The sequence below is a fragment of the Urocampus carinirostris genome, chromosome 1 (genome assembly GCF_059441175.1).
Source record: "Urocampus carinirostris isolate Australia breed hairy pipefish chromosome 1, RoL_Ucar_1.0, whole genome shotgun sequence".
In the NCBI taxonomy this organism is placed as follows: Eukaryota; Metazoa; Chordata; class Actinopteri; order Syngnathiformes; family Syngnathidae; genus Urocampus; species Urocampus carinirostris.
This window is the reverse complement of record NC_142349.1, coordinates 75211358-75237475: the sequence shown is the minus strand read 5'-3', so window position 1 is coordinate 75237475 and position 26118 is coordinate 75211358. Positions and strand designations below refer to the sequence as shown.

At 43.0% G+C, this 26118-nt stretch overlaps 3 protein-coding genes and 1 pseudogene across 5 annotated transcripts in view; 2 read left to right on the top strand and 2 right to left on the bottom strand.

The window, feature by feature from the left end:
• The window catches only part of LOC148376920 (uncharacterized), a 224495-nt pseudogene that overhangs the window by 149275 nt on the left and 49102 nt on the right, over positions 1-26118 (top strand). The window lies entirely within an intron of this gene.
• On the top strand, positions 2728-6254 carry LOC148376926 (uncharacterized). The gene has a single exon (XM_088351935.1). It carries the CDS (start codon positions 3027-3029, stop codon positions 4359-4361), a length of 1335 nt encoding a protein of 444 aa, XP_088208061.1. The 5' UTR covers positions 2728-3026; the 3' UTR covers positions 4362-6254.
• LOC148376925 (uncharacterized) lies at positions 9668-14415 on the bottom strand. Of its 2 annotated transcripts, none has more exons than XM_088352172.1 (2): positions 14173-14415; positions 9668-10923 (listed from the first exon to the last, which is right to left on the bottom strand). In XM_088352172.1, exon 2 carries the CDS (start codon positions 10906-10908, stop codon positions 9853-9855), a length of 1056 nt encoding a protein of 351 aa, XP_088208298.1. In that variant the 5' UTR covers positions 10909-10923; positions 14173-14415; the 3' UTR covers positions 9668-9852. The 2 variants fall into 2 exon arrangements, with proteins under 2 accessions (XP_088208298.1, XP_088208290.1); XM_088352164.1 differs by having other exon boundaries at positions 9668-10886.
• On the bottom strand, positions 19607-25630 carry LOC148376924 (uncharacterized). Its single transcript, XM_088352121.1, has 2 exons — positions 25389-25630; positions 19607-21876 (listed from the first exon to the last, which is right to left on the bottom strand). Exons 1-2 carry the CDS (start codon positions 25507-25509, stop codon positions 20783-20785), a joined length of 1215 nt encoding a protein of 404 aa, XP_088208247.1. The 5' UTR covers positions 25510-25630; the 3' UTR covers positions 19607-20782.

Below are 26118 nucleotides of genomic sequence, written 5' to 3'. Positions count from 1 at the left end.
CGGCCCTCTGGTCTACTTCGCCGCGGCAGTGATGAGTAGATTCGTGCCCATAACAAACAGGATGGGGGAGATGGGGACGATCCCCTTCTCCAAGTCTTGCCACCGGGTGGTAAACTGGGTGCTTTGGAACCGAAACTTGAATCCACTGAAGTAGGACGTGATCGTTCCCCTCATGTTCTCCATGGCAGTGTTGATGAGATCACTGGGAATCGACTCCTACGCATTGGCCAAGTCAAGCCAGATGACCGTAATGTCTCCTTTGCTTTCTTTGGCCTCGCGGATCAACTGGCTGATGATGCTCGTGGGCTCCAGACTTCCAGAAGACCCCGGGATGCCATCCTTCGGGATCGACGCGTCCATATATTTGCTCTTGACCGTGTACGTTGTCAGCCTCTGTGCCAGGACTCAGAAGAAGATCTTACGTTCAACACTCGATAGAGAAACGGTTCGGAATCGGCTCAGGTCAGATGAGTCTTTTTCCTCGGGCACAAAGCACCCATCCGCTCTCTTCCAGGACGTTGGAATTATGCCCTTTATCCAAATTCTCCGCAGTCGTTTCCACAGCCTCCCTAGAAGCATTGGACATCTCTTGTACACTTTGTAAGGTATACCGCCGGGTCCTGGGACAGATGATGACCACGCTTTTCTCTCCATGATGGCTCCTTAGTGTTGAGCTTCTCTTCCGGAGTTTTGCTGCTTCTTGATCCTTGGGTGGATATCCGAGGCTTGGCCTCGAAAGGTGTCACTGTGACTTTCTTGAAGGAAACCTTTTACTGTTTCTTTAAAGCTGGTCAGTCTCCCAGATCTTGCTTCCTCCAACAAGGTTTGGGTGAACTTATGCCCTCCGTTTCTCTGGGACTGGCATGTTTGTTCTGCAAGTTGAGAGCCTCGATTCCCTTCTCAACTTCTTGATCTTTTTCCTTTCTGTTGGGCTGTTTTGCAGGTGCTATTCTCTCCTGTACCAAAACGCTCCTTGGCCATGGAGTAAGCACAAGCAGCCACGCCGTTGATTTTCCTTTCTGCTGATCCTGCCAAAGTGGCCTCTAGGACTCTATCAAGGTCCTGGTCAAATTGGTTCCACGCAAGGTCGTTGTTTGCTGGAGGCCACTTCACTGGGCGTCTGGGGTAGTGTGAGGGGGGGACCCTGTGGCCGAGGGGTGACGCGGATGCCGAGAGCTCTCCTGTACTGTGGGCTGCTTTCTGACTGGAATCCTCCTGCGTCTCACTGAGCGTCTCCACTATGTGCTGCATTTGTTTGAGCCCTTTCCCACAAATGGTCTCGGATTGATGTATCTTAAGTCCCTTTGCGTTTTACAGATTTTCCCGCAGCGGCACTTTGCCTCTAACACGTCCCCAGTCAGTGTGGTGCGGGTAAGCCGCGTCTTTGTCCTTGCCGTAGCCGTTACCAGTGAATCTGTCCTCTCGAGTCTCCCCCCCCCCTCTCGGGAGACTCTGGGGGCATTGCTCGTTGTTTAGTTTCGTAGCAATGGTCGGTGTCCTCTTGCGAGCACTGTGGGTGGGGTTGCTAGCCTCACACACCCATGCCAGTCTTTCCTGGAGGTCATCTGTCTTTCCAGCGTCACCCATCTTCCTCGGTTGCCATCCAGCCTTTCCTGGAAGTCACTGGTGATCCAGCGTCAAAACTATGACATACACTTCTAATCAGTGCAACAGTCGCTGAAACGGTGACTGTAGCCCTCAACCAGGAGAAGATGTCGTCGGGTGGTGTCCCACCGTCACTGGGCTTTTCGATCCATAGATATTTGTCTTTATTTGTTCTTGAAACGGTTCTTCTTTTGAAGATTAAAACAAGAAAGAGTGCTTTATTGGCGGATTTCAGTCCATTTTACTGGGGGAAGAAACTCTTTATAAGTGAGATCCTCCATGTTGTTGCCTTTGTGCTGGTTGGTATGGTAAAAACATGAGGAGGCACACAAAAAAAACAAGTTTGAAAAAAACATTTTGATATACTTGTCTCTCTATTTTGATGATTCGTTTTGTACTGACATCAAAACCTGAGCCACAATTATCGCATACTTTTGCAAATCGGCATTGAAATACTAGTGCAAAACCTTCATAACACGGCCATGACTTTTCATTGAAACTTCTAATGAAGATGCCGTGAAAATTATGCCAATCGGTACAAATAAATATATATCGAAAACCAGCTTTTGGCTGCAATATAAGTCATAGAACCTGAAGAGTAAAACATTTGGGTATGTGGCTAAGAAAAGTAAATGTGACCGTCATAGTGTGCAATAAAAAGGGGCTTCCCAAAATCACTCCTTTGGTTTCCATTCTAATACTCCATTTTGAGTCAGCAGCTAAATTTAAGCTTAAAGTGTTGCCACATGCCCTGAAAATCTCCTCGGGTCATCCTTGTTCCTGAAAATGTATTTGTTCACACATAACAATGCACAATAATAAAAACTTGAGATACAAATATTATAATGAATAATTCAAAACTCTTGTAAATTGGATTTCAGATACCTTAGTTTGTATGTTCAGATTCAGATCTACTTTATTGTCATTCTAGTACACGTGTATACAGAAGGAAATGTCGATGCATCTGACCCCCACAGTTTCCTTGAATGTACAGATATAAATAAAGTTGTATTGTATTTTGGCCACGTATAGTATTTTACCATAGTGCCGATAGTGCAAGAAGAGTAGCTAACCAGATGTGCAAAATGGGCAGTCAGGTTAACAAGTCAGTCAAACATGTGTCTGATGTGTCAACTTTAATGTGGTTTATTCCGGTATTGCCTTTTGATGTGAATGTAAAAACATTGAGGGAGTTTTCATTGAATTGTTTTTATTGTCATTGTTAACGACGTAGTGTACGTGATACACGATTATGGGTGGCACTCCAGGAGAAACATGGAATAAAAGGTAAGATTTAGAAAAAAATCTCTGAATTCCGGTAAAACTTGTATTTGTTCATTTAATTTTCTTCTTTCCAGAAATGCTGACAGGATTTTTGTAGCAATGTATATGCTTTCAAATGGTCTTTTTTTTCCACAACTATGTGTGTCTTGTGTCCTGCAGACACCAGTCAAGAGACTGGCGTTAAGAAGGAGGAGGATGACTTTTTACAGACTGTTAACGTTAAAAAGGAAGAGGAGCACTTTGAGCCTGTTGACGTTAAAGAGAAGGAAGATTTGGCAGAGTTTCCTGTGACTGGGATCCGTTTCACCTTGGAAGAGAACAAGGAGTCGGTGTCTCCAGGCAGAAGCTCCGAGGCAACTGATCACGTCGACGCGTCTGACTCCGCACACAACGATGGAGACAAACGGTCGGAAGGTGATAAGACCAATCGCAAATGCTCGCAGTGTGGAAAAACCTTTCGATATAGGTCTTATCTGAAACGCCATATCCTTGTCCACGCTGCCGAGAAACCTTTTTCCTGCTCCGTTTCTGGTCAAACATTTGGCCAGAAATCAGACTTAAAAATCCACACAAGAACCTACACTGGCGACCAACAGTCGGAATGTGTTATCACATGTCACAAATGTTCGCAGTGTGGAAAAACAGATCAGGACAAGCAAGGTTTGAAACGCCATACCATTGTTCGCACTGGTGAAAAACCCTTTTCTTGCTCAGTTTGCGGTCAAAACTTTACCCGAAGAGACATATTGAAAAACCACACAAGAACCCACACCAGCGACCGACAGCCGGAAGGTGTTATCACGTGTCACGGATGTTTGCAGTGTGGAAAAATATTTCAACACAAGCGTAGTTTGAGACGCCATATCATTGTCCACGCTGGTGAGAAACCCTTTTCCTGCTCAGTTTGTGCTCAAACATTTACCCAGCAATCGGACTTAAAAATCCACACAAGAACGCACACCGGCGAGAAACCTTATTCCTGCTCAGTTTGTGGTAAAAAATTCACCCAGAAATCACACTTTATAACGCACACAAGAACCCACACGGGTGAAAAACCTTATGTCTGCTCAGCCTGTGGTAAAAGCTTCAGCCATAAAGCAAGCTTAAGAATCCACACGAGGACCCACACTGGCGAAAAACCTTTTGCCTGCTCAATTTGCAGTCGAAAATTCACAGATAACGGGGATTTAAAAATCCACACAAGGATCCACACTGGAGAAAAACCATTTGCCTGCTTAGTTTGTGGGCAAAAATTCAGAAAAAAAGGAAGTTTGAAGAGCCACACTAGAACCCACGACGGTGAGAAACCTTTTGCCTGCTCGGTTTGTGGTCGGAAGTTCAACCATAAAAGAAGCTTGAAAAGACACACAAAAACCCACACTTCTGAGAAACCATTTTCTTGTTCACTTTGCGGTCAAAAATTCTCTAGTCGAGTCAAAGTTCAGGGTCACATGTGTGATATGTTCTCATAGTTTGCATTTACATTTAGCAGGGTTCTTGTGGATCTTTCAAAAGTCTTAAAAGGCATTTAATTCATCATTCCAAGATTTGATTAATTCATTCATTTACTTTCCTGGAAACATCACACGACCTCAAATAATGATATCAAAGTAGTATCAAAACGGCGATGTGGTTTCAGTCGGTCCTTTCAGAGCAGACTTCGCAGTCTTGGGTCGACCCACAGTACACATAGCAACTTGGGACAGAGACGTTGACTCTGGACCACGCCCTGAAAGCGGACATTTCTTGAGATGTGGTTGTTGGACCAAGGCTTTTTTGCCGCGGCTACAAACTGTTCCGGATCATTTTTTACGAGGCCTCTTGTGCAAGAATTTGCCTTGCAGCTAGAATCTATTTATTGATGATATGAAATTGAATGATGAATGAACGTCATTCATAAGTTAAATTTTTTATTTTTGACTCTTCTGGAGCGATTTCAAACGTTTCTTGTAGACGACGCATGCTAACAAATATGTTATACATTTTTGAGTTGTCTTAATCATTTCGTCCTCTTTACAGCGGGTTATTGCACACAATTGGAATTAAGAAATCCAGGGGAACTGAATAAGTGCAGCTTGATCTAGATAGATAGATAGATACTTGATTCATCCCCGTAGGGAAATTCACACTTGCAGCAGTCTCCTTTTGTTGTTTATGAACAGATTAACAGGATGGCCTCGGGGTGCTTGTTGTAGTTAGCAACAGCGGAGTGGATGAGGTCACACGCTAGTCCAAAAGTTGGACGTCCCTGCAGCAGATGGAAATCTTTGTGCCCAGGGTTACACCGCCTCCTGTTCACGTAGATAGCGAGTCCGCCTCCTCTCCTCTTCCCGCAGGCTTTTGTGTCTCTGTCTGTCTTAAAAGCGCTGAAGCCGGGTAGCTCCACGTTAACGTCCGGGATGCTAGACGTGAGCCACGTTTCCGTAAAAGACAGCAAACTGCACTCCCCGTACGCTCTGATGTTTTTCACCAGTGCCGCCAGTTCGTCGGTCTTATTTGGCAGAGAGCTCACATTTCCCTTGATTACAGATGGTACCAAAGGCTTAAAACACAGCTAGCCGCTAAGCTAGCTCCGGCTCTGCATCCACGATAGGGCCCCCTCATCACACCGGCACGAGAATTCTTCAGGGCAAGGAGTCGATTCCTCCAATAAAGGCATTTTTGTGCATGAAAAGCCATAACCATAGGATAGATCAGATGTGTAGTTGTCAAATGGGACGAAAAACACGGAAGATAGAAGCAGACGCTTAAAACAAGAAATCACAAAAAGTGCGAGATAACAGAGAGCTGCTGGAAAGGCTGCCGCTCGCGGCGGCGTCTATGATGTTCCAGTCATCTCGTCTAGCTTAATGGGTTATACGTTTGCCAGGTCAGGACGAAAAGGCAAGCTGTAGACGGTGATTTTTTTTTTACGGCCGCTGAGCATAAGCTCCTAGTGTTTTTTTTTTAAAGTAAGTAGAAGAAAGACCAGTGACAAGAGCAGCATCAACAAGAAAAAGACTCACTTTAGCGCACTGGTTCATTGGTTGTGGAGTACCCCGCCGGTAGCGCCTGCCGTCGAGAATAAATACCCATCGTAAATGAGCCAGGCTAATTTTACAGATTTTTTTACGCAACCGATGTAAGGCCAAGAGCAACCAAAATAAGAAAGGAATCCCCAATCTTGGTTTTGTGCAATACCACCCCATTTTTATTTCTAATCAGTGTGAATCTAAAACATCTACTTCTTTACTTGTTATCCAAGCATGCCTGTTTTGTGGTTTTCCTTATCTTCTATCACATGTATGCGTAATAGAATTGTGAATTTGTTAGTGGATATTAGTTATATTATTATATTATAGTTTGTTCTCTAGAGATTTATTCTAAACCGCGTCGGAGCAGGACGCATATCGGCCCAGCCCCAAAACATATACAAGAGAGCAGAGAGAGTCGAAATGAGAGGGGAACACCTTGTTTATTCCACTCAAACATTCGGTCGTGTTCCCCACTCATTTCGACTCTCTCTGCTCTCTTGCGTATATGTTTTGGGGCGGGGCCGATAGACGTCCCGCTCCGACAACCGATTGTGATTAACTGCGTATGGTCAATTTCATACATTTAGATTTGTCCTCGTAATCAAAATGACAGGAGTTCCTTTGTTGATTTTGATTTTTAAATGTACCATTTGTGTAAAGTGACGAACTGGCGGAAGTGCGGGAAACACTTAAGCTGTTCCTATTTTTTAGCTTTTAGGTTTCAGCGATCTCATCATCCTTTTGTGTCTCGATTTGACTACGACCTTCTTTCCTGAAATGTCTTTGTTCTTATAATAGACTTTGATGATGTCTTTAAATTTTAACTTTAAATGTGAATTTCCCTTCGGGGATGAATAAAGTATCTATCTATCCAAATTTGGATTTCTCATGTTTGTAAAAAGCCTGGTGAGTAATATGGGTGGCACTGGATTTTCACTTTTGCATTTTACTAAAGGAACAACGTTTATTATTTGACCACTAGATATTGCTGTATTGTGTAAGGCAATGGGAAACAATGAGTTCTCCAAGGCACAAGGGAAATAAAAAACTACAGACTCAAAGTGACCAAACAGCAGGCTATTCGATTTTTTTTGCACATCCTTCATGTCGCGTCATGTTATGTAAAATAAATGCTGTTTGAACTCAACATGTCATTTATCACTTACCACTGGAGAATTTCCTGATTTTTTTTAATTATTCCTCTATTTAAAAGTGGAGACTAGTCTAAATTTTCTTAAATGCAGATTCCATCCATCCATTGTCTGTACCGTTTATTCTCAATAGGGTCGCGGGGGTGCTGGAGCCCATCTCAGCTGTCTTCGGGGAGTGGGCAGAGGAACACCGTGAACTGGTTGCCAGCCAATCGCAGGGCACACAGGGACAGACAATTCGCTCGCTCATTCAAACCTAGGGATGATTTTGTTAGGCCAATCAACATGACATGCATGTTTTTGGAATGTGGGAGGAAACCGGAGTGCCCGGAGGAAACCCACGTAAGCACGAAGAGAACACGCAAACTCCACACAGGAAGGTTCGATCTCATGACCTCAGAACTGTGCCGCACGCGCGCTAACCACTGCGCCGCCGTGCCGCCCCTATAAATAAATGCAGATTGTCCGTCTCTTTGTCCTGCCAATGGCAGCCGACCCATCCTGGATGTCCTCCAACTCTGGCGAGAACAAGCAAGCGGAGAAGGAACGAACGCATGGTAAGAAGTTGTGCAAGTACGAGAGATGAGCGCAAGACATTCTTGATTATCCGATTGCAATTTGTTTTGGGGGAGAACTTCAACTTAGCGGCATGCTAACGTACCTTGAGATGACGTCCTTAGAGACCGAGAGTACACAATTGTAACAAAATAACAACCGTAGATGCACAAATAAAACAGAAATGCAGTCGAATACGTGGTCACTTAGGTCATGATACGAAAGGACAACACAATGGGACGGCTTTTCCTTTCAGTGTAAGAATTTGAGAGAGAAGACGGCTAGCGACTCGCTAGCAACGCGTAAGCGCTACTTCAGCAAGGTCTTTGTGACGATTACAATACGAGCGTCACGAATGCAGCGATTTTCCACGAGTGGCTCCAAGTCATCCGTTGCACGGGTAATGGATCGGGCCTTGGAGACGGACCACGTTCGGCAGCGGTGTCGTGGATTGTTGTGGAGTCGGCTTACGTAAGGCACGCATTAGGATGGAAAAAGGGGAAATTCCAACCTGTTTACCCCGAGTGCAAATGCTGGACAAATTATTATTATTATTAATGATCGCCTTGGACGAAAGACTGGCAAACCGACCCAAAGCAATTCTTCGAAGCAGACCCCCCCAGAAAGTTCTTGGAAGTTATATAAAAGATAACAAAACACTGTCCGGTGGCGTGCATGAAGACGTGCAAGGGGGACGGACAAAAGCTAATACTGATGTTGTATTAGGATATAAAAAGCCGCCCGTCTCTGAAGACGGAGAGAGACCTCGAGATTACTGTGGACGAGGTTCAATAAACGAACTCCCTCTTACATCACGACTCCGCTGCACCTTGTTTTTCAAGTATTATGTGTTATATATTGGGGGGCAAATTGATCGGGCTGTTTCCACAATAGTGGTTTCGTGAGAGTTGTCAGCCTAGCTGTTAGATTTCCCCTCTGGCACCGCATCAGTCCATGACGGGACGCATTAAAAATCAAGGGAGCACTCGCTTGGGATCAGCTTTTCTTTGCGCTCGTCTGTAAATGTAAATGCTCAGCATTTCTATAGAAAAGCGCTTTACAATGTGCTTCACACTTACCCATTCACACACACACTCACACACCAATCAGGAGTCAGCCATGCAAGGCGCCTACCTGCTTATTGGGGGCATTAGGGATTCAGTGTCTTGCCCGAGGCAAATGTTGGGGCGGGGTTTAATCTGGGCTTTTACTCCCCTGGGTGGAGTTAAAGAGCCTCATGGCATAAGGAAGAAATAATCTTCTCAGTCTGTCCGTGGAACAAGACTGTAGAGAGAGAGTAGAGAACCTGCGGGATCAACGATGGATGTATCTCTGGCGGGGAGGAAAGCGATGTCCGGGTTGCGATGGAGTCTCGGTAGAAGCGGCTCGGGCAGATTCCAGCGGATCCAGAGGAGTTCGGCAGGCGTATACGGCAGCGACTGCACCACGAGACGGTGACGTGACGGAAGCGGAGTCCGTGTCGACATCATTCCTGTAGCAATGTGCCAATGACCAGCAGGTGTTGGGGCTTGCATAAATAACGCATTAGGATAGAAAGAGGGGAAATTCCAGTCTGTTTATCCCGAGTGTAAATGTCAGCAAATTTTACTACTAATAATCGCCTTGGACAAAAGACTGGCGTTCGTCCTGCCAAGATTTCTTGGCAGGGAGCATGCCGGGTCAAACCGAGCCCAGGAACAACAGTTCCTGGAAATGTGCAACAGACCCCAAACAGTTCTTGGAAGTTATATAAAAGATTAGAAATCAGTCTGTCCGGTGGCGCGCACGTACACGTGCAAGGGGGACAGACGAAAATAATACTGATGTCGTATCGGGATATAAAAAGCCAATTGGCTCTGAAGACTTCCAGATTTCTGTTGACGAAGTTCAATCAACGAACTCTCACCAGACGCCTCAACTCCCACAACATGCCAAAACACAGACCAAAAAGAACCAATAAAGCTATCAAAAAAACACTAACTTTAAAGAGAAACCAGAGAGTAGCGGCAGCCAGTAGCCCCAGTGTTCATTCCCACCAATACATTTGACACATTGTGATTACTCTTATTCATCATTTCATTTAATTTCATAACATGAATCAAAAAAGGATACGAACACTATTTGAAAAAAAACTGAAAAACTAGAACAACAATACAGTTGGCTAAGGTTAGACATATCTCTTACGTCTAGAGTACGCAAATGAGACCATGCTGTCTTTTTTAAATGTCACCTGTGAGCTTTTATCAAAGAGAGTGATGGCCGCTATTCTCACCAGCACACTCGTGACCATGAACTTGGACTTGACTCGAGAATCTTTGACCGCAAACTGAACAAGAAAATGGTTTCTCATCAGCGTGGGTTCTTGTGTGGCTTTTTAAACTTACTTTGTGGCTGAATTTCTTACCGCAGACAGAACAAGAAAAAGGTTTCTCACCAGTGTGGGTTCTTGTGTGGCTTTTTAATGTTCCATTCACGCTGAATCTTTTACCGCAAACAAAACAGGGATACGGTTTCTCACCAGTGTGGGTTCTTGTGTGGATTTTTAACTTCCCCCTCTCTGAGAATTTTTGACCACAAAGTGAGCAAGAAAAAGGTTGTTCACCTGTGTGGGTTCTTGTGTGATTTTTCAAATTTCTTTGTTCGCTGAATTTCTTTCCACAAACTGAGCAAACAAAAGGTTTTTCACCTGTGTGGGTTCTTGTGTGTATCTTTAGGTGTCCTTTCTGGCCGAATGTTTTACCACAAATTGAACAAACAAAAGGTCTTTCGCCAGTGTGGGTTCTTGTGTGTAACTCCAAGTGTCCTTTTTGGCTGAATTTTTGACCACAGACCGAGCAGACAAATGGTTTCTCACCAGTGTGGAGAATGATGTGGCGTTTTAGGTGATGCTTGAGCCGAAACCTTTTTTCACACTGCAAACAATTGTGATATGCGTTGTCACTTTCACACTTTTCGTCGCCATCGTCGTGTACAGAGTCTGACGTGTCGTCGTCATCTGTTGCCCCGGAGCTTCTGCTTGGAGACACCTTCTCCTTGTTCTCTTCATGTTGATCTTCAGAGGTTAAACAGGCACCGTTCATGGGAAACTCTCTCAAATCTTCCTCCTCTTTAACACCAACATCCTCTAAAATGTCTTCCTTCTCCTTTTTAACGTGAACAGACTCCAAATCGTCCTCCTTTTTAAAGTCAACCGTCACTAAATACTTCTCTTCCTCCTTTTTGACACCAGGCAACCATGTCTCCTGTTGCCAAGGAAGAAGATTCTTTTTACCGATGTCTGCAGGACACAAGACACACATGGTTTGGGACAATATCTACACACACACAAAAAAAACATTTTTCATCAGTAAATGCATGGCTACAAAAATCCTTTAACATATCTTATTTTGCACATCTGGTTAGCTGCTCCTCTTGCGCTCTTTGCACTACTGTATAATACTATACATAGCTATAAATGATTTAGCATATTATCAGTACTTCAATACTCTAACTCAGTACAACATTTATTTCTATCTGTACATTCAAGAAAACTGTACGGGTCAGATGTATCGACATTTCGTTCTGTATACACGTGTACAAGAATGACAATAAAGTAGATCTGAATCTGAATATCTGCAAAAACAATAAGCCAATGAATATTTACCCCCAAAATGAGTTATACAGGAAAACCGCGTTGTCATGCACACTATGTTGTTATTGAAGTTATATACCATGTTATACGCTGTTTTATTCCTCTTATACTCAAAACTACTTGTCCTAAGTTTGACATCAGCCTCGAGTGCATTTCTTAAGAAGGGTGTCGTAAAACCGCCTGTGCTTTGCAATGTGTCTTTGGTTTCAGCCTGTGCAGATAACGATGACTTATCACCTCGCCTGGGGGTTATAATGTGTGTGTCGTGCCCCATTCTGTCCAGAGGGCAATGAGCCATCACCCTTCTCCTAAGCTTCAAAGGACTACTGGGAAATTTGCATTGCGACTGCGGACCAATCAGCCAGCGGCTCGGTCACGGGGCGTGAACATTTCATCGAGGAGCGTCATAAAAGTGGGCAACCCTGGAAGCCTTCGTCAACTCCTGAACACGATTGTAATCGGCAAGGACGAGAGATCGGATTTATTCAACTCTTTGATTTGGCTAATTCAATTGATATGTGGACTATATTTGGCGCTCAGCTCAATCATTTCTCCGACTTCTGGGCATGCTCCAACCGTAAGGAATTAGACAAGACACGTGAAGTGTCTTCGGAGTCAGATTTCAGTTGAGTAAATGTTAAAACCTGACATTATCAATGACAGTAAAGAAAATGGAATGAAAACCCTCATAATAGTTATATTCACAGGAACCCGAGTATAGCCGAACAAAAAATAATTATTGTTAGGTTGGCGGCAATAAGGCGGTTTTCTTTTGATTTAGCGTCTTCTTGGAGAAAGAAGTCTGAAAAGCAATTCTTCTTGGCAAGACTGACAGGCTGCTTTTCAATTTTCCATCTCTTATCGCTCATGATTACATCATGTATTCAAATAGTTGATTTCAAATCAATCGGCCTGAAAAATTCTGATTGTATACGGAACATCATTCCATTTCCATAATTCTTCTTGACTTATATTTAGAATATTGAGAAAAATCTGTTCTCTTCCTTCCTTGCTCTCTTTTATTTTCAAACATGGTTTTTCTCCCCAAAAATAGTGTATATGGAACAATCGGGGGATATTATTTCAAAATAAATACATTTCTATTCAACAACATGATAACGGTTTCTCGGTTATTTTGTCTTTCCTCGAGGTTAAATATGGCTTCAAACAACCGATTGACCGATATGGATTTTTCCAGGCCGATACTGAATCCAAGCATTAAGAGGAAGCCAATAACCGATATTTGGAGCCGATTTGCCGTAAAAGCCTAAAAGTGGACAAAACTAAAGCAGGTTCCCGTCGCGTCGCTATTTTGACGTCAATGTCAAAACGAGATCGAGCGCATTTGACCACAAATCCACATTTTTCTTCCTCATTATTTTGGCCAGCCTTTTATCGGGTTTTTGTTTTTCAGGTGCCTGTAGCAGAAAGATGAGGAAAAACCATTTCGCTCTCTCTAACTTAGGCTCACCTTAGGTCAATTTTCTCGACCTACAGGTATTTTGGATGATACACTTTTACACGTTAGTTTATCTATCGGTCAGTTTATCAATGTTGTTTTTAAACGACTGACAGTTTTGCCACTAGAACATGCAAACTCCGCACAGGAAGGCTGTAAGATTGAACTCGTGACCTCAGAACTGTGCTGCGGACGCGCTAAACATTCAACCGCCGTGTTGACCGCCATGAATTCATTTTAGGCATAAAATGACATTACTACTAGTAATATAAAGACTAGCCAACAAAAATCTGTCTTTTAGTCTTCTACTTTCCTGCATTTTTATTTCTTTTTCCAACAATTCTTCTATTTGGTGGATTTTTTTACTTCTTTTTTCTGCATTAAAAAAAAGACACATAAACCATCAACCAATTGGGGGACCACCTCCTGAAAGCTGCAACAAGAATACGAAACGGAAAAGTAACAACATAAAGAAGTAACCCCGTACCTGTCAACCATTCGCTATACATCGACGATCACGAAATGGCGAATCGATCGAGTCAAACGAGTTCGCCGCCGCGGTAGCCTCTATCTCCAAATATGGTTTTTTTTTCTCGTTGCAAACAAAGCGAGTGGTTTGATGCTACCGTGTGCCGTAAATCATTCTGATCTGAAATCAACAGGCGGGGTCGATTGAGTACATTTGAAATGCACGCGGTCTTAAAAAACATCGGATTTCATGCGGTAGTTATGTGGTGAAAGGAAGTCCGTCTCTTTTTAGAGAAGCGGCTTTTTTGGCTCAACTCATTCAGGAGAGCCGGCTCTCCGACGGCTCACTTTCTTTGGTGCATTATGTTACGAATGATGATGTTGTATAAAGAAGTGAAGAAAAAAAAGGAAGTAGAAAAGGAAAATAAGAAAATGTATTATTCTACTGGGGCGGCAGTAGCTCAGGAGGTAGAGCGCTCATCTTGGGATCAAGGGATCCCAGTTCGAATCCCGGCTCCTCCGTGTTACATGTGGAAGTGTCCTGGGGTAAGACACTGAACCCCTAATACCCCCAATAAGCAGGTTAGCGCCTTACATGGCTGCACAGATCACGGCCGCTGTTGGGAAATGTGAAGCACACTGTAAAGCGCTTTGGAAGTCATTGACTTGAAAAGCGCTATTGAAATGCACATCATTTCATTTCTACTTCATTCTATTTGCACGTATTTTTTCCTTCTACAGTAAACGTCCAAGCAACTTCATTTTTGAACCTTTTTTATAATAAACCTCATTCATCTCACAACAAAATGTTAACAATATGTATAATATAACGAAACACATGTACATTATAGCATGGTAATGACATCAATAAACACGTTTGAAAAAAAATATTGTGTAAGATTATTTTGTATTTTCTAAGGGAAAATACAACAGTTTGTAAGGGCCCTAGAGGGCGACATATAGAAGTCAATTGATTTCGGGAATGGAGAAACTAAAGCGACCAACCTGCTCCTTCCATCGCGACTTGGAGCTGCTTGCTCATATGCTAACTTGAGTTAGCCGTCGATCTTCTCGCTCGGTCTCTTCTTCAAGCTCCTCTTTGAAATGTCCTTTCCCTCCGGAGAACATTTTAGTCGCGTTTGAAGCTCGCCATTATATTATTTGACGGAATGAAATGGAGATTTTACGCACAGCTGGAGCGGAACGCCGCTTAGCCTAGCCAAAACCAACCTGAACGTGACCCGGAAAGACAAAGAAAGTAGGCGGAGTTTTAAAAAAACATTTCCGGTTCACAAATGCGCCTTTATTATTATCTGTTTTGCAGTATTATTTTATCTAACATCAACGACAACGTACTGACTTTTGCAAGGGTTTTTTTGACATGGAAATTTAGAAATGACTCCAAAACAGAGGCGGACCGCCAACGTTTGGAGAGTGCGCCATCTTGTGGATTTTTTGCATAGTTGAGCTGTGCGCTAGCGCAATGGTGCAGCATAGACAGGGTGGGGAATTTGGGAGGGTCTACTTTCAGAATGTGATCCGATACAGTTACTAATTACCTGTTGAAAAATCACTCAACAATAATAATGTTGCATTCGTGTAACTTGATGACTTTCTATTCCTTTTCGATTACCCAAAGCCCAACGTGCTAATACAATACAAAATCAAAACAGTATAAACCAGGGGTCGGGAACCTATGGCTCGCGAGCCAGATATGGCTCTTTTGATGATAACATATGGCTCGCAAATCTGGCTCGCAGATTTGGGTTTAAAAAAATGATCGTTTGCTTAAATGCATCCATCGATTTTCTATCGATCATGTCTTGTGCAGAGTCGCAGTTGCACGAGCGATTGTCTATTTTAATCGGATGATAATACCCGATGTTGGCCGTTACTGGGGGGCACAGGTACACGCCCCCTTTTGCGTCCATTGGCACTTGGCCGTCGGTCATTAGCTCAAAGCTAACTCTTCGACGGAGAAGATGGCGAAACGAAAAAAAGATGACGAATATCGTACATTTCGGGACGAACAGCCCGAAGAATTTGCCTTTGTGAAGAGGTATGCCTCATTTGCAATGACAAAATTGCACGGATGAAACAGTCGAATGTTAAGCGGCACTTCGACACACGCCGTGCCCCCTTTGCACGGTCTGCTTTTGCAGAGCAATGTGCGCCGGTTGTCAAGAGGAAAGGTGCTCAGCCGTTTTACGGCTCGCCTCGACGAAATACGGATTTTTCTCGAAACGAAAGGCAACGAGCGTCCCGAGGTAGCGAAAACCGAGCGGCTCCTCGAGTTTTATTATCTCGTGGATATTACCGAACATCTGAACCAGCTTAACGTTAAAGTGCAAGGCGTTGGAAATACAGTGTTATTCCTTCAACACGTTGTGTTTGCTTTTGAAAACAAGCTGGAGCTCTTGATCAAGGATTTTGAAACAGGTCGCTTACTACATTTGGAAAAACAGAGTTTACAGAGGCATACGCAACAAGTGAGCCCGCTCAAAACATCTCCACCAGCTAGCTGGCTTCACATCCGGTCTCCTCCAGTCGTTCAAAGCGCACTTTGGAGAATTTCGTGAGCACTGTGGTCTTATTAAGTTCACTGAACACAGCCGACCCGAGTTGCATTCCTGATGTCTCCCTGGTAGATTTTGAAGCGGAAGCGGCTGAGCCGAAGGCCTCAGAGATGAGGACGAGCGAGTTCAAATCACTGAATGAAGAATTGGAAAGAATTGCACGACAGAAAGCGGAGTCGGCAAGCAAGCACACGAGGACAGAACTGGACAAACTTCAATCCGAAGACGAGCCGATTCTCAAAGCTTGGAACGCGCTTCCGGTCGCATACCACGCACTGAGGCGTGTGAGTATTGGTGGATTGACAATGTTTGGATCGAGGTATTCACGCGAGCGGACGTTTTCACATCTCAAAAACATCAAGTCCAACCTACGATCACAGTTAACGGATGAAGGCCTCAATGCCTGCATGAAGCTTAAACTCACCAAGTACCAACCAGACTACAAAACCATCAGCAAATCCATGCAGCACCAGAAGACGCATTCATGGCGAGTATTATAACATCATTATTTCAAATAATAAATGAAGAGGCTTGTTACGCTCACATTTAATTGAATTCAGTCTTAAAATATATTATATGGCTCTCACTGAAACACATTTCCAAAAATTGTGCTTTTAAAAAGGTTCCCGACCCCTGGTATAAACGAACGGTGTCACTTTGAAAAAGAAATAAAGATCAGCAATCCCAGAGAGCGACTTGTAGTCCTTCAAAAAGTGCTCTCGTTTGCTCTTGCTATGATTTAAAAGGCAAAAACAAAACATTTTTCACCTGACGGACAAAAACGATCTATTTTAGTTTACACGAAGAACAACATTTTGATTCAAACACAACATCCGAAATTTCCAGCAAACCTTTTTACTTGTTTGGAGCGAAGATGCCGAAGCTCTTGAAAATATTTAGATTTAGTCGTTTAGGTGAAACATGGTCACAACGTAGCAATACAGTGGATCTTAAACCAGTATTACCTGCAAAAGTCAAATGTACTAACTTTCCATAAACGCATCACGAGCGCACAAATCACAACCAATGTGTTGGTGTAGCATTCATCTCATCTCATCAGCTGCACCGCTTATCCTCAGTAGGGTCGCGGGGTGTGGAGCACTCTTTCTAGGATTGAAGTGCTGTAGCAAAACATTGGTACGAGGCCTTGCTCTACCGCCATCTACAGGCCAAACTGCGTCTGCTGCGGTATCTCTCAAAATGGATGGAAAGAAGCGAGTTGAATCTTTTCTTTTTGGAATCAATTTAATTCAGTTCAGGGTGAAAAAACAACTTTTCTATTCACGATGTTAAACAAATCTAAAAGGAGACACATTTATTTTGTTCTGACAGTAGCTTTGTAACCTGAAACATTTGTAAGTAGAGACGCCTTTTGAATGTCAATGGGATAATACGTTCCAAGCAAAAATATGATATCTATTTTCAAATAAATCATAAGAGCGTCAGAACAGGAAACAAATTCCTGTTAAAATGAGATGACCGCAGAATAAACGTAAAACGAGCGGCAAATCGTGTAAAAAAAATAAAACAAAGAATAAAGAAAATATTCATTTACCTTTCAATGTTAAGTGGGGACACGAAGAGCATGCCGGGATACACGCATCGAGTTGCCGGATAGAATTTTGGGAGCAGGGAATGGCGGCCCAAACTGTACTGTATTTTTGACTTCATATCCTGAAACACCTTTGTAACGAGAGGCAATATTTTCATTTCCGGGTACTTTGTTACCTGAAATTTTTGTATGCAGAGACATTTGTAAGTGGAGATACCACTGTATCTGGATCATTAAGGATGTCTAGCGCTCTCTCGTACTTGCACAATTTACCATGCATGCTTGTTCTGGCGAGAGTTGGAGAACATCCAGGATGGGGAACAGAAACAGACCATCTGCATTCACACAATTTGGAAAAAAGTCTCCGCTTTCCAATATTAGGAATGATCTTGGCAACTTTGAAGAAAAATCACAAAATTCTCCAGTGGTAAATAATGAATGACGGATACATTCTGTGGGGCAGTGGTCTCAAACTCCATTTGCTTGGGGCCGCTTGAAATAGGGTCTGCGAAAAGTCAGGTGGTTTTCAAAGGCAGAATCTCGCCAAAAGATACATAGAAAATGCATCTTATGTCATTTGTCATCAATAAACTGGCTAGGAAAGCGAGCTCTGTTGTGGGCAAAGGGCTGGACAGCCTAACAACAGTAGCTGAGAGACAGGCACTGAAAAAGCTGAGGTCAATCATGGACAATCCATCGCATCCGCTTCACAGCATTATCTCCGGACAGAAGAGCAGTTCCAGCGACAGACTGCTGTCACTGTCTTGTACTACGGACAGACTGAAGAGATCTTTTCTTCCTCGTGCCATGAGGCTCTTGAACTCCACCCGGCAGAGTAAAGGCCCACATTAAACCACACCACCTACATTGGATATTACCGAATCTTACTGCATTATGTATTCTGTGTAGCACTATTTAGTTACTCTATATAACATGCTAAAGTGGGCATTTGCACGTCACACTGGGTATTTGTATATTGTATTCTTTTGGCTTTATTATTGTATTGTTCTCAGCTCAGGGATGCTACTGGAAATGTGAATTTCCCTTAGGGGATGAATAAAGTATCTATCTATCTATCTGAGCTTCAGTTCAACAGCAGTGACTACCTCCTTCCGCACTCTGGCAGCCTCTCGTTACGCGTTTCAATTCGAATCGACTATTTGGCATTCAGATAGATACTTTCTTCATCCCCGTGGGGAAATTCGCACTTCCAGCAGTATCCTTTTGTTGTTTATTAACAGGATGGCCTCGGGGTGCTATGTTTTAATTTAGCAAAAGCAGAGTGGATGACACACGCTAGGCCAAAAGTTGGACATCCCTGCAGCAGATGGAAATCTTTATGCCCAGGGTTACACCGCCTCGTGTTCACATAGATAGCAAGTCGGCCTCCTCTCCGCTGTCTAACAGCGCTGAAGCCGGATAGCTCCGGGTAGCTCCACGTTAGCGTCCGGGATGCTAGACGTGAGCTCCATTTCCGTCAAACACAGCAAACTGCATTCCCTGTACGCTTGATGTTGTTTGTCGGTCTTATTTGTTAGAGAGAGTTCACATTTCCCATGATTACGGACGGTACCGAAGAGTTATAACGCCGCTAGCCACTTAGCCTTCACCTTAGCTTCGGCTCTGCAGCCACGATAGGGCCCCCTCCTCACACCGAATTCTTCAGGGCAAGGAGTCGATTCCTCGAATAAACGCATTTTTGAGAGTTAAAACCCTTAACCATAGGATAGAAAGTCATCCAAACGCCGATGATTGAAGCAGACACTTAAAACAATAAATCACAAAAAGAGTGAAATAACACAAAGCTTCTGGAAAGGCTGCCGCTCACGGCGGCGCCTACAATGTTATTCAGTTTGCAAAAAATAAAAGCAAATTGAGTGTGTAACGTGTACGCAGTCAGTAGCTAGCCAGACATATTGCAGGGTGCACCTACATCCATGTCAAACATCAGTGCAGCGTTTTCAGTCATTGTTGTGGAAAATGATCCAATTTGTGTGCCTGTGCGGTATAGCGTCAGCTATCATTTGGATTTATTTTTATCGGAGATGCAACTGAACCAAAGAGTGGTGTCCCGTTCGATTTTCTTGGCCCAAAATTCAATAACTACACCAGAAGAAGAAAGACATGAGGGTCCCAATTGCAATTATTTATTGGAAACAGAAGTAGAGAAATGATTTTGGTTTGCTGATGAGACAACAATACAAAAGACACAGGTCTCTTTGAAGACTTCAATGGAAATCAAGCAGGAAAGCCCATGCATGTTATCAAGGTTGCAGAGAAATTGAAAAGAAAAAAAAAATTCCAAACGGAATGACATCATCACTGTTTAATATGAGGAGCAAGACATTTCATTTCAGGAATAAGGTTGCAGTCAAAAAGAAGATAACGTCACTGAAACGGGGAACCGAAAACAAGGGCTGATGGGAAAATATCAAGTTGATCTTTCACACTTTCCACAAATGGTACATTTGAAAAACAAAAGAAAATCAATCAAATAAACATATGACAGTTTGATTATTAGCCAAATCTTAATGAAGTTGTTGAATGGCAGTGAATAACATTTGGATGGGAATCAATCTTTGAAGAAGATTCAGTCACAAATTCACAATTCAAACAAACTTATATGTGAAAAAAGGATAATTAAATCCACATGAAATATATGCTTCCATCACAGCTGTAAATTATATAGTAGTTATACAATCACAATCCGCAAAAAAAAAACTTGGGGCGGTGGGGTCATCTAAACAAAGATAAGTGTCTAAGCCATATACAGTATCTTGGTTAAATTTAACCTCAAGTGGGTTGCATGAAAGCAAGTTAAAGTTAGCTTGGCTCAGTTACCATGGTGATTTATTCTCCTAAGCAGGTGTTGCCGACGTGCTACTCATCAAATCGAATGCAGTTTGCAAACGTACCCGTCGTTGTCCTTTCCTTATGAATAGATCTGGTGTCACATTTTTTTTCTTTTCATTTCTTTCAAAAATTCATAAAAGCCCATCAGGAGCGGATGTTCAGCAACCTTAGAAGAAGATCGCGGGCGACACTTTTCCGATCCGTGATTCTGAGATGGATCCCGGGGGTCGATTTGAGGATTCGGTGAACGCTACCTACAGCTATCTACAACTATCTACAGCTGGCATGACATAGCTGTGCCTTTTTAATCCCGACTCGGCAAACGTGCAACCCATTAAGCCAGACTAGATAAATCTGTGGATATCTGGATTTCATAGGCTGTCAAACGCTAAGGGGTTAAAAAGTACTGTACTTAATAAAAGTTTATGGTGGACCATACTGAGGAGATATCATGGTAAATTCATGTTTTTCATCATTTCATTTCATAGAATCAATCAAAAGGATACAAGCTGCAACACTCGATTGACAAAATACTACAACAAAAAAAAAAACTACAAAAGAACTTTGGACATATCACTGAAGTCAATGGTAATTGTCTTTTTTGATTTATGTAAATGGGAAGGATGAGTTCATGTCAACCAGAGTGTTGACTGCTCTTCTCCCCAGCACACTTGTGACTCAGAGATTTAGCCTGACTTGGGAATCTTAGACCGCAAACTGAACAAGAAAATGGTAAATCATGAGTGTGTTTTTTTAAGTTTCGTCGCTGGAGGAATGTTTTACCACAAACTGAGCAGGCGAAAGGTTTTTCACCAGTGTGGGTTCTCGTGTGGATGATCAAGTGTTCTTTCCGCCTGCACTTTTTGCCGCAAACTGAGCAGGCAAAAGGTTTTTCATCACTGTGGGTTCCCGTGTGTATTTTTAAGTCTGCTTTATGGGTGAATTTTCGACCACAAACCGGGCAAGCGAAAGGTTTTTCACCAGTGTGGATTTTTGTGTGTTTTTTTAAGTTCCCCTTCTCAGTGAATTCTCGACCACAAAATGGGCAGGCAAAAGGTTTTTCACCAGTGTGGATTCTTGTGTGTTGTTTTAAGTTTCCCTTTTCAGCAAATTTTCGACCACAAAATGAGCAGGCAAAAGGTTTTTCACCAGTGTGTGTTCTTGTGTGGACTTTTAATTGTGATTTTTGACTGAATGTTTGACTACATACTGAGCAGGGAAAAAGATTTTCACCAGTGTGGGTCCTTGTGTGGATTTGTAAGCGTGCTTTCCGGGTGAATGTTTTACCACAAAAAGAACAAGCAAAAGGTTTTTCACCTGTGTGGACCATGATATGGCGTTTCAAATCACACCTGTATCGAAATGATTTTCCACACTGCGAACATTTGTTGATTGTGTTATCACTTTCCAACTGTTTGTCGCCATCGTGGTTGTCATCGTCATCTGCTGTGCCGGAGCTTCTGCTTGGAGGCACCGTCTCCTTGTTCTCTTCACGTCCATCTTCAGAGGTTAAACGGTCGCCGGGCGTGAAAAACTCCCACAAATCTTCCTCCTTTTTAATGTCACCGGGCTCAAAGTTCTCCTCCTCTTTTTTAACACCATCGGGCTCCAAGTCTTCCTCTTCCTTATCGAGTTTAAATTTTAAGAAATACTCATCCTCTTCCTCTTTTTTGAGGTCGGAACACACGGTCTCCTTTTGCCAAGGAAGAAGATTCTCTTCACTGACGTCTGCAGGACACAAGACATGAATGTGAATAATCACTATTCACACACAAAAATATATTTTTCAAAAGGCATTACCGGAAGAAACACGAGTAGAACTGCACAAGAGATAATTATTGTAGGGATGGCGGCAACGAGAAGGTTTCTTTTGATTTAGTTTTGCTGGCACATTTTATTTGGAGAATTGTTTCAAGAGCAAGATGTTGTGACACTTTTGAAGATGAACAAAGGACCGGAAAGCAATTCTTCTGACAAGACTGACAGGCTGCTTTGACATTTTCCATCCTCAGAAATCTCTTATTGCTCATGATAACGTTACAGTTTCTTAAAACAGTTGATTTCAAATCGATTGGCTTGAAAAATCCTGATTGTATATGGAACGTCACTCCCTTTCATAATTCTTCTGCGCATTTTTACCCCGACACATGGGGGGGCGGCACGAGAACTTCCAAATAAATGTACGCCGTATCCTCTCAAGATATGCCTTTTGTCAAACGGACGCCCCCTCCTGGCAGCTTGGACGCTCTTAATGGATGCAAAGGTGTGCGAAGGGGGGCAATAGATCTATCTCTTTTCCTGTTAGATAGATAGATAGATACTTTATTCATCCCCGTAGGGAAATTCACACTTCCAGCAGTCTACCCCGTTGTTTATTAACAGATGAACACGATGCCCTAGGGGTGCTTGTAGCGAAGCGGATGACGTCACGCCAGTCCAAAAATTCGACATCCCTGCGGCAGATGGAAAACTTTTCTTTGTGAAAATCCAGGGATACACCACCTCGTGTTAGCAAGTCCGCCTCCTCTCCGATTCTCCCCGGCTTTCGTGTCTCTGTTTAGCGGCGTTGAAGCCGGATAGCTCCGGGTAGCTCCGGGTGGCTACACGTTAGCGTACGGAATGCTAAACGTTTCAATAGCGCTCTACAAGTCAAGACTTCCCAAAGCGCTTTACAGTGTGCTCCACATTTCCCAATAGCGGCCGTGCAGCCATGTAAGGCGCTCACCTGCTTATTGGGGGTATTAGGGTTCAGTGTCTTACCCAAGGACACTTCAACATGTAACACGGAGGAGCCGGGATTCCAACTGCGATCCCTTGATCCCAAGACGGGCGCTCTACCGCCCTCAGTATTCCTGAATCAATTCCAAATGTAGCTTTTCCATCAGACACCTTGGTGCGATCTAAAGCAGCAGCTAACTCGGGAGTTACCTTTTTCATGCCTCTTTTACTCTTTGACCTGATACGACTTGTTCTCGGATTATCGTCTTCCGAACGACGACCGCTACGTGATCATTGAACCGACGCGTTGGCGATTCTTTGCTCAGCTTCAGATTCTAAGCGTTTCTTCGTCTTTTTTCTTTCTCTGCTCATTTTTTGGCAACGCCCGTCATTGAGCCCTTTCTTCCTTTGGCTCTTTGAGCCAAAAAAAAACTCGTCTTCTGGAATGGTCATCGTGTTGAGAGCATTCGCATGAGCAATGTCAAATAAGTCCTTTGTTCTTTTTTAGAAAACGCCACGCTTAAAAATGGTTTTCGACTTTAGTCTATTTTGTCTTCAAAGGTAGGTCAAGGGGAAATGAGTTGAATGAGACCGATTTGCTGAGCAATGACTTGTGGGTAATAATGGTTTGAGATATGAACTTACACATCTGCGGCTTATCCCAGCATCTCTGGAAATCCCGTTTGAGAAAACCGATAGAAAACGCCAAACTTCTCAGCAATTGAGCTACCTCTAAAATGTATTTTATTTAGAGCAAACTGCACAGAGATTGATCTTTTGTGTAATGGAACACAATTAAGGGGTAAGACAATGACTTTTTGCAACTTTGAAAAAAAGGTCCACCCTAGTGAGGATGCTCGGAGGCGGTCTCCCCCAGGTAGTAAGTGAGTGTCGTACTGTTGCCCCCTCACATCTTTCATTTCCCCCTATTTTCCTGCTCGGGACCCCCGCTGGCAAAATCCCGGTCTGTTAGGTGATCCGGTCGAGCGTTCTCCGTTTAGACCCCGGTGCAGGGGAATGAAAGGCAAGACCGGCCTGACCGACCCGCAATTATGTAAACCCGGACTCGCTCCGACCCGTTCGCTCGATTTGAGGGATAAAGTGTGTTACTCAAGTAAAAGTACTGTTACTCGAGAAAAACATTACTGGAGTGGAAGTAAAGAGCAGTCATCTAAAAAAAAATGACTCGCGTAAACGTAAGCGTATCCCGTGCAGGCGGATCCTCCGCCAAGGGAACAAAAACCACGAGAAAGAAGCCCGGCCCCGCCTTAATGGTCGGCATTAAAATTGGGGCCCGAGACCTTACCTCTATTGTGTATCATTTGTCGACCAGATCGTGCTGTGCTTGCGAAAACGAGTGTTAAAAAGCACAAGGAAGAATACAAATGATTCAGACTCAAAGTGAGCATAAATAATTGTTCTCATTGATTTTGCCCCTATTTTAGCTCATTTATTAAATGCATGGGACCACCACCATTATTACCCCCCACCAAATGTTTACACAGCACCGAGGCACGTTCGACATCACCAAAAGCGCATCCGGCAGCAGCAGACATCAGGTCTCACCATTGAAAACTATAGACGGCCAGCTCCCTTCTAGATGCTCATTTCTACTCCTGTGATTGGTCAATATGTCCTGTGTCGTTGACTTTCCATTTGTTGGGTGCATAAAGTCTAAAAAGTATAACCGCATGGGTCATAGGGGCACATTTTCCTGTGGTGTGTCATGGGCAAGTACGGCCCGGTGGCGCCCATCCCTCTCCGGGCCTGGTGGAATGTGCAAAATAACTTTAAATGGGTTAAAAGTTTGGTTGTGATTGAACAAATAAATGCCATTATAATTGAGTAGAAAAACGACTCGTTTTAAATTAAAAAACACAATTAAAACGTTTTGAGCGTGATATTACATTATTATTGGTAATAGATTAATAAGGGACCCCCAAAAATCTCTTTTTATATTTTCCTGCATTTTCACTTATGGTTCCACAATTCTTCCATTTTCTTTATCCTTCCCTCGTTTTTTACTTATTTAAACTGCGTTTTTCTTCTTTTGTTCTTCCATTTCCTTTTTTACTTCTGTTTTACTTTTCCTACTTCTACTTCACTTGGGGTGGGCAGAGCGTTTCTGTGGGTGAGCACAAAACCCTCTAGTTACGCCCCTGCCCCTAGGTTAATGCATTTTGTTTAAGGAGATAAGATCATCCTTTATTCGTCCCACAATGGGGACATTTCTTCGGGGACAGCAGGAAGAATCATGAATAACAGCTAGAATATGAATAGTAGAAACAACTGTTTAGAAATATATAATATAAAAATCTGAAGATTTCCAATAGCTGGTGTGCAAAATAGTAGCCAGTGATGTCATGGAGGGTGTGCAGACAATCGGGAGCACGGATTATGAAAAAGTGACATCAACCAATTGGGATCCACGTCGTAGTAGCCGCATCAAGAATACGAAAGGGAAAAATAATAACATATGGAAGTAAATTGATTTCGGGAATGGAAAAACTAAAGTGACCAACCTGCTCCTTCCATCGCGACTTGGAGCTGCTTGCTAATGCTAACCTGAGTTAGCCTTCGATCTTCTCGCTCGGTCTCTTCTTCAAGCTCCTCTTTGAAATGTCCTTTCCCTCGAGAGAGCATTTTAACCACCTTTAAAGCTCACTATTACTCTTTTACGGAGTTATATGGACTCTTTTAGGGAGTTGAATGGAGCTTCTCCACAAGGCCTAGCCTAATCCAACCTGAAAATGAACCGGAAAGACAAAGAAAGTAGGCGGGGCTCTAAATAAACCATTTCCGTTTCACAAATGAGCTATTATTATTTTTTAGCAGTATCATTTTATGAAACATCTACGACAACGTACTGGCTTTTGCAATAGTTTTTTACGACATGGAATTTAGAAATGACTCCAAAACATATGCGGACCGCAAACGTTTAACGAGTGCGCCATCTTGTGGATATTTTGCATAGTTGAGCTGTGAGCTAGCGCAATAGTGCAGCGTAGACAGGGATGGGAACTTGGGAGGGTTACTTTCAAAATGTAATCCGATACAGTTACTAGTTACCTGTTGAAAAATAGAATCAGAAACATCATCTGGATCCTATGATATTGCATACAGGTAACTTGATTTCTTTTGATTATTATTGGATGACTCCGATACCAAATGCGCTCATAAAATATAAAATAAACATAGTACAAACAAAATGACACAATTTAGTTTAAGATAAACGAACAGTGTCACCTTGGA